The 14057-nt window shown below is 40.2% G+C and overlaps 1 protein-coding gene across 1 annotated transcript in view; it reads left to right on the top strand.

The window, feature by feature from the left end:
- The window catches only part of unc13a (unc-13 homolog A (C. elegans)), a 76652-nt gene extending 63576 nt beyond the window's left edge, over positions 1 to 13076 (top strand). The window contains exons 39-42 of the mRNA XM_047375112.1: positions 1795 to 1851; positions 7625 to 7717; positions 8802 to 8961; positions 9049 to 13076. Of these exons, the coding sequence (XP_047231068.1) occupies positions 1795 to 1851; positions 7625 to 7717; positions 8802 to 8961; positions 9049 to 9337 (599 nt within the window). The 3' untranslated portion in view covers positions 9338 to 13076. The remainder of the gene's footprint in view (positions 1 to 1794; positions 1852 to 7624; positions 7718 to 8801; positions 8962 to 9048) is intronic.
- Positions 13077 to 14057: the final 981 nt, after the last annotated feature.

Genomic DNA, 14057 nt, shown 5'->3' with positions numbered 1-14057 from the left:
CTGCCGCAGTAATGGAGGCATGGTGCCGGTCTGTTGTGGTGAAGAGAGAGCTGAGCTGAAAAGCAAAGCTCTCGATTTACCGGTCGGTCTACGTTCCTACCCTCACCTATGGCCATGAACTTTGGGTCATGACCGAAAGAACGAGATCCCGGATACAAGCGGCTGAAATGAGCTTCCTCCGTAGGGTGGCCGGGCACTTCCTTAGAGATAGGGTGAGGAGCTCGGCCATCCGGGAGGGGCTCGGAGTAGAGCCGCTGCTTCTGCACATTGAGAGGAGCCAGTTGAGGTGGCTCGTGCATCTATATCGGATGCCTCCTGGACGGCTTCCTTGGGAGGTGTTCCAGGCACGTCCCACCGGGAGGAGGCCCAGGGGACAGCCCAGGACACGCTGGAGGGACTATGTCTCTCAGCTGGCCTGGGAACGCCTTTGGCTCCCCCAGGAGGAGCTGGAAGAGGTCTGGGGAGAGGAACATCTGGGCGTCTCTGCTGAGTCAGCTGCCCCCGTGAGCCAGTCCTGGATAAAGGGGACGACGAGTACGAGTACGAGTATTTGGTCATTGTGGATCTAATTTTTTGTTAAACATTGCTGTTTGATGTGCAGTGTCTTCCAACAGCATTTATACACATGTTTTCACATTTTGTCATGTTACAACCACAAATTTCAATGTATTTAGTCTGGATTTTATGTGTTAGACTAACAGAAAATAGGGTATAATTGTGAAGTCAAAAGCAAAAGATACATTGACTTTTTTATTTTTCAATCCATTTTCTGAAAATGGAAAGAGTATGAGAGAAATGCAAACCTTCGAGGACATGGCCGCCCACCTAAATATACAGGACGGCCAAGGAAAGACATCCTGTTGAGTAGTCTACTACATAATTCTGGCCTTTGTGGAAGCGTCAACAAGAAAGATGTCCTGTTTGCAGTTTGCTACAAGCCATGTTGGAAACACCTTGATCATGTGGAAGAAGGTACTCAGGTCAGATGAGATCAAAGTAAATTTTTTGGCCTACGTTCAAAACTATTTGTGTTGCAGAAAGCTAAAACAGCACATAACCCTAAAAACATCATCCCCATAGTGAAACGTTGTGATGGCAGTGTTATGCTGTGGGGATGCTTTTCCTCAGTAGAGACACGAAAAGAAGTTAGTTAACAGAAAAATAGATGGAGCTAAACAGAGGAAAATCCTTAAAGGAAACCTATTAGATGCCACAAAAGTCAAAAATGAGCAGAGGTTCACTTTCCAGCAGGAGTGCAACCATAAACATCTTTTAAATGGAGAGCTTTTTGCTAGCCAAACCACAGGGAGCACTGAAACTACTCTTTTATCTGATGTGACAGCTACCTGCTGTGGAAAACAATAAACATCCACCGCTTCTGATCTCTCACTCACTTTGGTTTACTGCTTAGTCTTCGTCCCACCAGTAACAACCATTGTCTCTGTGGAAGCTCTCATGCTGACACACTGTCCATGAGCGTCGCTCAGAGGGAGGTTCAACGGATGAACGATTCAACTTTAATTCGGCGAAATGCCGTCCAGTATTTAAGGCATGCTAAAGAAGATTTGACAGAAATCTGTGTGAGCTTCTAAGGTTTAAAAAATATCTGCACAATGCTACTTAAAAGGGAAAATAGCTAATAATAAAAAGAAATAACACAGATACTTTTTATTGAAAATGCTTTTACATGTTGGTTTGTTTTTACAACTCTGTGACTGTGACCTTGAACCCCTGCAAACCTCTTATTTCTGCGTTTCTCTCCTTTCTCTTCCTCCTGCCCCATCTGTGGGCCAGTGTTCGACGGGAAGGGGGTGAGATTCACCACTAGTGAGGATGTTTACCCAGAAAAGGGTATGTGGCTCTCAGGCTCAGGTCCTGAGACATCCGAGACTATCAGAAAGTCTCCAGACCAAAGCCCAACTCCCTCCACCTCCAACCCCTCATATGCATCCAGAACCCTTATAACTCCTGCCTGCTCAAACTCATCCCAACAGAGAAATGCAATGCACAAACAGGTTTCTTCGGCACACCAGAAAGAATCTTATGCATTCATGCATGAAACATGAACACTGATGTCTGTATGTACTGCAGTGAATACATACGGCACTGACAGTATGTATGAGCAGACACTGAAGCATGATGGGCAGACATCAGGAAAAACATGATGGAAATGCATTGAAGTGTGGAGCAATATAGCATGAAGTCATCAAGAGAGGCCAGTGGGCCAAATGAGTCCGTATGTGTGAGGTAGTGTGTGTGTACACAGGCAAGTGAGTGACTGAGCAATCCGACTATCACTTCCCTTAAGGTGTAGAAGTACAAAGTTCTATTTGTCTGTGCTGGGATCCACAGAGGAAATCCCGTTTGTTCTGCAGAACTGCCCTTATCTTTATCCTGAACAATGAAAAACTGCAGATAAGGATGAATAGGGTTCTTGCTAAGAAGATGATGGCTGCTCGCTCATTTTGTCTGGGAGGACTTTCTACCCCTGACTGCTCCATCATCAAACACAAACAAATACAAAGAAAAACCCACATAGTTCGCACACGCAGTACGATCCTTCAGTGAAATAGCTTTCTGCTCATCTGAAAGCCACAAACTGATCCCTCAGATCAGGTGATTCGAATTCTATTTAGATCAGGAGGAAAAGCTGTGACTCTTCTGCATTCAGCAGATTTACACACTTGTACAGAGCAGTGCTGTAGCTAGATGCATTCAGTGAGCATTTGTGTGCTTCCTGTGTAATGCTTTGACAATCATCTGATGCTCAATGACTTCAGGCTCTCAGGCACTCAGCTGAGTGTGAAATGGTCAGAGCTCCAGCAAAAGACTCTTGAAAGTGAGTCTGTCACACCACAAGACAAGTGTTTTCTTTAGGAAAAATTCCAGGGAGACAAAAATACATCCATCGATCCATCCAGTGAGTGTCTACACCTGCTGGGTCATTGGGCGAGAGGCGGGGTACACCCTGAACAGGTCACCAGTTCATCACAGGGCAACACAGAGACACACAGTACAGACAACCATGCAAACACAGACACATTCCTTAGGGCAACTTAAAAAGGCCAATTAACCTAACATTCATGTTTTTGAACTGTCGGAGGAAGCCGGCGTACGCAGGGGGGAACCCACGCATCCATGGTGAGAATATGAACTTATTCAAAAATCAAAAAACATCAATTTCACAATGTTTATGGCTTCCAAATACTTTTACTCTGTGTTTTAAACCAGACCCCAGGTTCTATCTAGCATTTTTGGGAGATTAAGGTATTACTGATTGAGAACCTATATTTATTTTTATTTCCTAATATAATCCACTTGCTGTGGACTGTTGACCTGTCCAGGGCATACCGCCTCTCGCCCAGTGACTGCTGGAGATAGGCATCCTCCTCCCTCCATCCCTGCAAAGACAGCCAGGTAGAGATGATAGATAATCCAATCCAGGTGTTTCAGTGATATAGATTCTAACCTATCTAGAAGAATAGTAAAACAACCCTTTACCACACTGCTTAATTGGAAGTCAGTTTCAACTCTGTTTAACTACATCAGTTGATACAAAAAAAGTGTGTAACAATGGTGGAGCTGATTGTCTCTATACTGCAAGCTAAAAGCTACTTTATTCCCAATTGAAAAAAGTAAAATGTCATGTGAAGATGCAATATTTGCTTTTTTGCTGTTTTTCCTAAAGATGAAAATAGTTCAAGTTCTTGAAGCATTTTTCTACTTCTTTGCCAGCAAAGTTTCTTTCTCATTTTCCATGAACGTCCCCCTCAGAATAGCCAGTGCCAGATGGATGGCTGCTGCTCTCTTTGGTCCTGTTGGCAGACCAACCAACAATCCCATAATGCTCCCCAGAGAGCTGCATGCCAAGAACACTGTGCAGTCTTACTCCCACAGACACCTTGTTTAGTGGGCGACTGGTTAAAACACACGCACACACTTCTAGTTGTTGAGTGAAGACACTAATTAAAACATTAAAAATTAATGTCCATCTGTCACTATATCCTTCCGGAGGTGTTTGTGGAGATAAACCTATTGCAACACAAAAACACTGCAGAAGGATTTGTCCATTGTCCCCTTCCAAAACAAAAGCCTGATTAAAGCTATTAAGGCAGGGCACAAACATCATCCGAAATCAGCTACCCCGCTGGAGGTATCAGGCTGAGGATCGCAGGGTTTGGTTCCAAAAGAGTTCTACTGAAATGGAGAGTGATCAGTTTCTCAGGGAGTTTTTATCAACTATGCTGATCTTAACCATCAACAATGGGAGGCTAAGCATCTACTCTACTCTTTTTCCTTTTTGATCTGTGTCAGAAATGTTAGAAGGTATAATGTTGGAGTGAAGATCCAAATGCAGGGCACAGGAGGCAGAAGACTGCAGAACCAAAAGATTCAGAATGACCTTGTAGTGAAAGTGTAGCCATACTTTAGCCAATTAAACAGATTATAGAGATTAGACTCTAAATAACTCCTGTTGAACCCAAAACATCGACTTTTACAGCAAGACTCCAGAAAAAGATGGAGATGAAGCCCGAGTTGGGAAAAAATATGGACAGAAAAAAGAGAGGGAAAGACAACAGTAGTAAGTTTAGGTAGGTCAGATGTTTACTCACAGACATCATGTACATTCAATTTATATTATTTTGGGCTTTTGATGATGCATTTGAACTGTTCTTTTTCCAGTGTAGAATTGTAATACAGCATATAACTTCAAGGATTTTTCAAAACAGGAAATGGGTGTGCATGTTTGAATTTATTGTTGATTTTTCTTCTACGCTACTCTACATGCAAGCCCACTGAAATTTAAATAAATACCTCTTTGAAGGTTCTGGATGTATATTGGAAGATTCTTCTTGGCAGAATTGGCAGAGTTCATTTAACTTGGTTGGCATGGATGAGACTTTTAAACATAGCCCATGAATTTTCTGCAGGGTTGAGGATCAAGGCCGTTAATGTTAGCCTGTTTTATCCAATCCAAAACTAGCTCTAATGTTTGTTTGAAATCATTATCTTCTTGAATCACCCAACTCTCTAAGATTAGACTATCTGACTCAAACTGTCACCCTTCAGAAGAAAAGAAATGTTATACGCTGTTAAAGAACAACTCTAAAACTACTCAGGCTTAAACAAATCATACAGTGAAAGCTACTATAACACAAGGTTCAATGTCCATGATGAAGCATGGGGCGAAGAGGTTGTCAACCAACCAAGAAACAGCTCCTTCAAAACCAGCACCTTCAATCATGACTGAATTTTGTAGCAGCCAACACGAACGAGCCAAATACCTTCTGGAGAAAAGGTCAGATGAGATAAAAAATTAGCTGTTTGAAAAGAATGACAAAAAATGTTTCGAGGAGTCAAAGTAAGGCTTTCAAAGCTAAGAATACAGTATTAACAGTTAAGTATGGAGGTGGCAGTATCATGCTGGTACGTCAGTGGATAAAATAATGAAGGAGGTCTACCTTCCAATGAAATGTACAAAGAAGACAAACATTAAGCCTAAGGACTTGACCCAGCCTCAACCCAAATGAAAATGAGTGGACTATCTTTTAATGCAATGTCTGTTCCATGATACCAATATAAATTAAAATGTCCCATTTCAGAAGAGTGGTCAAATTTTCAGCCAAAATGATTCCACAAGCATAACGAAGAGTGTGTAGTCATAATCTTTCTGTAACTTGATTTATTAAAATATAAATAGGGTTGTGTATATACAGTATATGGTCTGTATGAATTATTCTGACATCTTTAGACTACAGAAAATCTGGAATAAGTTCAAGATTGTGCACAAAAGTCTTGTTTTTAAAAATCACTGCAGTTATATGTTGCCACATCATTCTAGCCTGGACAAAGAGCAGCTCAAATGTAACCTTAAAGGTCCAAAATTAAAATGTCAGGCATGTCCATGGTGAGTGTATGCAAACTAATGACCACAGATGGGTGTTTTAAACCATGCTGGTGGAAGTTCATGGCAAAATGACAAATGAAACTATTAACGATACAAGAAACATAAACCATGACAACCTGCCTTCACAATGATTGTGTTGAAGTGTTTACCAATGAATAATGAAATGGGGTGTCCACTTGTATAGATCCATCTGAGCATGACCTGACCTCATCTATGTCAGGAGGTATCTCACACTATGAACTGACCCTCAACATGGTCCTTTCTTCTTCTCTGCCTCTTACCAACCACCCTGCATCCATACAGATACCATGCATCTATGAAAATGAGCGCGTAACATGCCAGTCTGAACTCAGAGTTGTATACAGTCCTGTGCAAATGTTTGCGACCACACCCGTTTCTGTATGTTTTGCTTCCAATGAGCGAGACCTTGTCATAATCTTTTAGCGAGGTCTTTTCATAAATCAGCGTTGACAACTTAGGCACTTTGTTACCACTAGCCTCTCCAAAATATGCACTTTGTTCACATTTCTTTAGTTGAGTCTGTGCAAATACTTAGTACAGCACAGTTTGACAATAATAAGTTGCAACTTGATTTTAAAGAGCTACTAGCTGAAGACTTAGTGTTCAGGAGATGATCATCACTTAACTTGATGACTGAACTCAGTGTTTCTGACGTAACATCAACCCTGTGGCAAGAGAGCACATTATTGGAGCTTTTCAAATGAAAATATTTTTTGGGTCAAATTAGTCTGAGACCAAATCAGTCAAGTAATAAATATATAAACTTATAAAATGTTAATTGTACTTGTTAGAAGTTGGCAAACTGACTAAAATCTGCTTAGAAATGTGTTTTTCTTTCAGGATTATGTTTTTATGTGAGGAAATTGTGATAAAAATGTTTTTCCTGCCACATTTGTCACCCTTAACGTATGTCTGTTTTAATTTTATAATTGGATATTGAGTCTATTTCAAATAATTTAAATTGTAAAAGCATACCGCAAGGATTTAATACCTCAGTCTTACAACTTTAATTGGCTGTAGAAAGTTATGCCTGACATCTTATCTGCACTGCACAAATATTGTCATGCTAGGGTCTCAGAACTGCATCAAAAAGATGAAAAAGCAACCAAAGTTCAACGTAAAAAAATCTATTAAAAAACCTGGAGAACTAATAATCAAGACCACCTTAAAAGACTTCATGTATTGAAACATTGTCTTACTTTTGCACAGTACTGTATCTCAGCTACGGACTGTATGTAAAAGCTGTTGCTGTAAGTTACGATCTCATCACAATGATCAATGTTCTTTTATATTGCAGCTTCAGAGCTGTTGAGGCCATTTTACCGCCAAACGCCTCCACAACTGGTTGTATTTTTGCTCTTCAGCACAAATAAAAAAGACCGTCCTCCTTATATGAAACACCTTTGCCCACTCATGACAGCTTTGTCTGATTTTCCTCTTCAAGACCATGATGTGTGCTTTATCGGATCATTGTGCACTATTTTATGTCCTGCTGTTACATAATGTTATTGTCAAATAAAGAAAGACCCAACTCTCTTCAGTGTGTTGTATGTAACTGAAAGGAAATTGGTCTGCAAATCTTTGTTTTTGTAGAAGAGAAAGTAATCTTTATTTAGTGATAAGAGCACGGGGAGTCTGTTTTTTTTCCCGTATTCAAAGTATTTATGGTACTTTTTTCTCCGTTTTTCTTGTCAGGCACTGGAGTGGATGATGCTGTGGGCGAAGTGTCCATCCATGTGGAGGTTTTCACTCATCCAAACACTGGCGAACATAAAATCACAGTAAAAGGTAAAGGGATTATTTTTCCTATTATTCTTTATTACTCTTCTTTGGAAATATCTGTAGCAGAGTCAGATTGGATGTAAATAATCTGTGAACATCACTTTTCAATTCTCACCACAGATTCACAGTTGGATTTAGATTTGGACTTTGACTTGACCAATCTAACACATGGATTTTCTTTGATCTAAACCATTTCATTGTAGCTCTGGCTGTATGTTTAGGGTTGTTGTCCTGCTGGAAGGTGAACCTCCACCTGAATCCCAGTGTTTTATTGCCAATGACAGATTTTCTCCCAGGATTACTCCTTATTTAGCTCCACCCGTTGTCCCATCAATTCTATCTAGAAATGCATCCCCACAGCATGATGCTACAACTGCCATGTTTCATAGTGACTCTGGTGTGCTCAGGATTGCGTCCAGTGTTAATTTTCCCACACACATAGCATAATTGAAGACCAGCTTGCTGTATTCCCTGCATGGTCTGTGCCAAATTTTTATTGAGATTTTCTTATGCCTTTATTTCAACATTGTCCCTCATCTTACTACTCTTTTATAAATATGGAGGGCAGGGGGCAACTTATACTTGTCCTTTCAACGATTCTCCCACTTGAGCAATGCATTTCTGCTGCTCCTCCAGAAGTTGAATTGGCCTTTTGGCTGCTTCTCCAGAGCTTTCTCCCTAACCTGTCTGCTGTGCTCTTTGGTCTTCATGTTGCTGTTTGTTCACTAATGTTCTCTAAAACACATCTGAATTTACAGAAAAGCTTAAATTACACACAGATGGACTCTATATCTCTGTTAGCTTCCCTCTGAAGGTAATTAATTGCACTGAATTTTATTTATGGGTATCAAAGTAAATGACAAAGTGTGAAAGGAAGGAATTGTATTATATTTTTCTGTTTTTTGCTCTGTGGGCAAGAGGCTGAATCTAAGCAGAAAGATAGAACCAGGATTTTCCTGCTCATTTGCTGATTCTCACGACTCCACAGTGTCACACGTTTTTTTTCCACAAGTGCCTCTTTCTCATCATCCTCCACACCTTCCCACTCACTTTTGCTCTTCTTCGTCTCCTCTCTCCATCTCTGCGTTAGTGGTGGCTGCCAACGACTTGAGGTGGCAGACGCAGGGAATATTCCGTCCGTTTGTGGAGGTCTACATCATTGGCCCCCACCTGAGCGACAAGAAGAGGAAGTACGCCACCAAGTCAAAGAACAACAGCTGGGCTCCTAAATACAATGAAACCTTCACTTTGTAAGTTGCTGGTGATATCGCTAGTTTCACAGAGGGCTTATGATCTGTGGAAGGTTATGTAACACTTATAGTTCTACTGTTCTGCAGCACACTGAGCAACGAGGTTGGTCCAGAGTGCTATGAGCTGCAGGTGTGTGTGAAGGATTACTGCTTCGCCCGAGAGGACCGCACCGTGGGCATGGCCGTCCTGCAGCTGAAGGACGTGGCGTCTAAGGGCAGTGCCGCCTGCTGGCTGCCACTGGGTAAGCGCATCCACATGGATGAGACAGGCCTCACCGTCCTGCGCATTCTTTCCCAACGAAACAACGATGACGTGGCGAAGGAGTTTGTCAAGCTGAAGTCCGACCAGCGCTCCGCAGAGGAGGGCCGTGGCTAAAAAAAAGGCAGAGTGGGGCTTAAAATGCCGCGTCTGGAGCTCAGTCAGACAGCCACTGCCCTGGGGCTCTTCTGAGCCACTGCAAGTCACTGCCAGGGTAATCCAGTGTTGCAAAAGCAGAGATAAGACAGGAGTCACCACACACTCAGTACTGTAAATACGTTTATTTCCGTGGAGAAGACACAAAGCAAAGAGAAGCATCACTAAATTCACCAGGGTCTTTATTGTTGCTGATCTGTTTAACCATTGTTTTAGCTGTAGAGTTACCTTATTTATCGTGAAGAAACAGAAACTTCCCGAGTGGTCAGGTTGAGAATCATCTTGTAGCCTCTAAATATTTTTAGCTTTCTTTCTCACTTTTTTCTGCCTTGTTTTAAGTTTCTGCCCTCTCATCCCTTCCCTGGTACGTGCCCACTCAGAGAAGGGACCACAAGTGCCAACAGATAGTTGCTGAAATATGCCAAGACCATTCCCAAGCACAACGGACCAACTGTCCACACAACACAAACAGGCCTAAACATTTTTAGAAAGAAAGCACTTTTAGTTGATCATTCAAGTTTTTTACTTTCTTATTCTAGATCTACATTTATAATTCAATAAATCTACATATGATCATATAAATATATATAATATATACAAAGGAAATATGTGATCTTATAGGATTATTCGATGGATATGTGGTACTTGAAAGATTGTCCTGGTTCGTCTTTCTGTCTGTCTACCCTGCAACGGAGCACACTGCCTGACACCCTCAATGCCTTCTGTTCTGTTGACCCTCGTCCTTTGTCTGTGTCCCTTGTGAGGACAGCATAGAGCGAGAGAAATCTGATGAAAGCACATCTCTGAGCACTGTGATTCATCAGATTATATATAAATATATATGTGTGCATGAGTGAGTGAATGAGAATGGATTCGTTAGTTGAGCATCATGTGTGGTTGTCAAGTTGCTGACCTCATGTTGCCGGTTACCTGCAAAGGTTATATCACAAAGAGAAGCCATCTCTACATTGATTAGATTTGGAGGATCAGTTTAGTGTTTATAGGTTTGTTTACATTTTTAACTTCTTTTTTTTATGTTATTTCTAACCTTTGTGTATTACTGCAAACATTCCTTACAGCCCCGTCTGGGTCTGTCATCAGTGCGTTACAGAGGAAAGATTAAATCTCACCTCATTTTCTTTAAGAGAAAAAAACACCTGACTGCCAAATAATAAGATGATTATTTCAACAAAAAAAAAAAAAGAAAAGCATACATTGAGAAGATATTTTGCTAAGTAGCAACATGTGAGTTAAAATATCTGACACATCCCTCACCCCAGAGTGAGCACAGATCTGCAATGAGCTAACATCTTTAACATTCAGCTGTGCAATGCCTTGCAATTTATTTTCACATTTTGTCTCGTTCCAGCCACAAACTTTAATGTTTCACTGGGATTTTAAAGAATTAGCCAACACAAAATAGTTGTCCATAGTTGTGAAGTGTTGGGACAATAATACATGTTTTTTTAATTGGTTGACAAATGAAAATCTGAAGAGTGTGATGTGTATTTATTTGTATTAAGCTCAAGCTCGGTCAGGTTGGACAGAAAAGATCTGTGAACATCGGTTTTCTAGTCTTACCCCAGATCCTCGATTAGATTTAGGTCTGTACTTTAACTAGGTCATTCTAACACATATATATATGAGGTGTTGTACTGCTGGAAGGTGAAACTCCACCAGTCTCAAGCCTTTTGCAGCCTTTCACTGGTTTTCTTTCAGGGTTAATCCGTATTTAGCTCCATCTAGTTTCCAACCAAACATGTCGAACTGTCCCGTCCCTACTGAAGTAAAGCAACCACCATGTTGGTTGTACTTGAGTTTATTTAGAAGTATCAGGGTAAAAGGGAAAAACGAACAGTTTTCAGATTTCCATTTGAAAGGAATTTTAAAAATCCTGTATCCTTTTGAATCCACTTCAGATTCATGCACTATTTTGAGTTGGTCTGGTACACAAAATCCCAATAAAATATATACTGTTGGTAGTATGTGGACAAAATGTGGAAAAGTTCAGTAGTTATTCAAGGCACTGTCACATGCTTCACTTCAGACTCCAGACTGAGATGAAAAACTTCTGCTAAAGGGCTGCTGATCCACACCAGAACTGGTCTGAATCTGACATTTAAAAGATGACATTAAGGTGCAAACATTGTACAGAGATATACAAAGAAAAACACGCAGTCTTTGTTGCACCGGTAAAAAATTTATTTATTGTTTGATCTTGTTTTGTCTTTTAATAGTTAAGAGAAAGATTAGAGGAAAAAAAAATCACTATTAAATCACTTAATCGTTAACCGTTTGTACCATCTAACATACAATGGGTTTACAAAAACACTAAAACAAAAATATATTTATATATATATATATATATATTTATAAGAGGTTTGTTTGTTTACCATCTTAAAAGTAATGTTAATTTTCAGGACTCAAAAAGATGTATTTATGTTCCTGAATAATTAAAAAGACCCTATTATTGAACAAAGTGGACCAACTGAACTCTATGCATCTGATCTATAAATCTATGTTGACGAGTCTTTTCTGAAGCACTCTTACAATGTTTACATGGTGGATTATTAATCTAATTATCACAGCACAAGTGTCTGATATGTTGTGAAAGCTGTCTTGTTTTTCTGGGCCAAACATCAAAACTGTTGTGGAGTTGTTTAGAGACTTGACGTTTTGTTCATGCAGGAAAAAATGTCCTGTAGCAGAAACGGATCGTTGTAAATAGCTGCCATGTAAAACACGTTAGAATACGTGAAGTGAAATTTGCTGCTCGGTTGTAGACTTGAATTTTGTGCAGAGCGACCTGAGCCGGTGATTATTACGTGCAGACCTGTTGCCAGTATGGGTACGGAGCTACTGTTGAACGATATAGGAAGGCCATGTACATTATGGAGATGAATTACAAGCCATATGTATCTCCGTAACAGGCGTTATTAGGAGCTAAACGAATATTATGAAAGTTTGACTTTCACTCTGACAGTACACACAATGTTACATCATGTGGGCTACAAATGATTTATAAATGTTGTGTACCTCTCTGGCATGTACAAGGTCTTTTTATTGGAAGAGAACATCTGCACAATCTTTTAACAACACAAAATACAACTGTCACATAGCTGGAAATGCCACAAAAATCTTTATTTATTGCTGTTGACAATGATTCTCTTTAGTCGAGGAAGTTTTTCCTCCTTCTGGGGCTCAGTTTGTGTTGGGCTATCAGGTTTTGAAGCTGAATATGGAAGTAGACGAAGCACAATGAAAAGCACACACATACACACACAGGCGGACAGACATATATGATCGTCCCCACTCCGTCCAGCTGGCCGGACAAGTCACATGGTGGCGCCGGTCGTGTACTTCCAGAAACGGTGCATGACAGAAACAAGTAAACAAAAAGAAAACGTGTTGTGCCAGCACGCATAATTATTTGATGTTTAATGCCAATTGTTGTCTTCTATATTTTGATATTTGATTATTGTTTTCTATTTTTCAAATGTTTGTGAATATATAAATATGTATTACTAATGATGTGTGGTGGGTACAAAGTACTGGCATGAGACTTTTTTTACACAAAAGATGTTTGTAATTCTGTTTTTGTTTTTATTAATATTATTCTGGTTGTTCTTAATGGGGGCTGAGGCTCCTGTGACTACAGTCTGACTGTGTTTCTGCTACCAATAAAATATGTAAAACAAGACTTTTACTTATGTCTGTCACTTTTAATCATGTCTGTCAAATGCAGCTACATTTTCGTATAAATGGATTCATTTGTTGGCACTCCAGGTAAACAATCTGTAAACAGCCTCAAATAAATTAATGTAGCAGCACCATTGTATTAAAGAATGTAGAATAAAATCCAACCTGTAATAAGAGTACATCTATTTGGTGGAGATAAAATGTTTAGAAACAATTATTTTTAACAAGTATCACCGGTTTCACAATTGCTGTTAATACTTTATATAACCACCAATAGGTGGTTGTATCATCCAAGCTGCTATTAGGACAGCAGCTTGGACAATGTAAAGAGATTTTTATTTGTTATAGAAAGGACAGAGACCTGGGTCCTATTTTAGGTTTTTTTCTCTTCAACCTGCAGGTTTTCTATAGGATTTAAATCTAGGAACTGAGATTGTCATGAAAGAAGGTCCAGAGTTTTCTTTATTTTCATGACTATGAATATTGTAGCTTCACACTGAAGGCATCAAAACAATGAATTAACACATGTGGAATTATATACTGAACAAAAAAGTGTGAAACAACTGAAAATATGTCTTATATTCTAGGTTCTTCAAAGTAGCCACCTTTTGCTTTGATTACTGCTCCGCACACTCTTGGCATTCTGTTGATGAGCTTCAAGAAGTAGTCACCTGAAATGGTTTTCCAACATTCTTGAAGGAGTTCCCAGAGATGCTTAGCACTTGTTGGCCCTTTTGCCTTCACTCTGCGGTCCAGCTCACCCCAAGCCATCTCGATTGGGTTCAGGTCTGGTGACTGTGGAGGCCAGGTCATCTGGCGCAGCACCCCATCACTCTCCTTCTTGGTCAAATAGCCCTTACACAGCCTGGAGGTGTGTTTGGGGTCATTGTCCTGTTGAAAAATAAATGATGCTCCAACTAAACGCAAACCGGATGGAATAGCATTCTGCTGCAAGATGCTGTGGTAGCCATGCTGGTTCAGT

The sequence above is a fragment of the Girardinichthys multiradiatus genome, chromosome 9, assembly GCF_021462225.1.
Source record: "Girardinichthys multiradiatus isolate DD_20200921_A chromosome 9, DD_fGirMul_XY1, whole genome shotgun sequence".
Classification (NCBI taxonomy): domain Eukaryota; kingdom Metazoa; phylum Chordata; class Actinopteri; order Cyprinodontiformes; family Goodeidae; genus Girardinichthys; species Girardinichthys multiradiatus.
The sequence above is the reverse complement of the archived record's forward strand: the minus strand, read 5'-3'. Positions and strand labels throughout refer to the sequence as shown.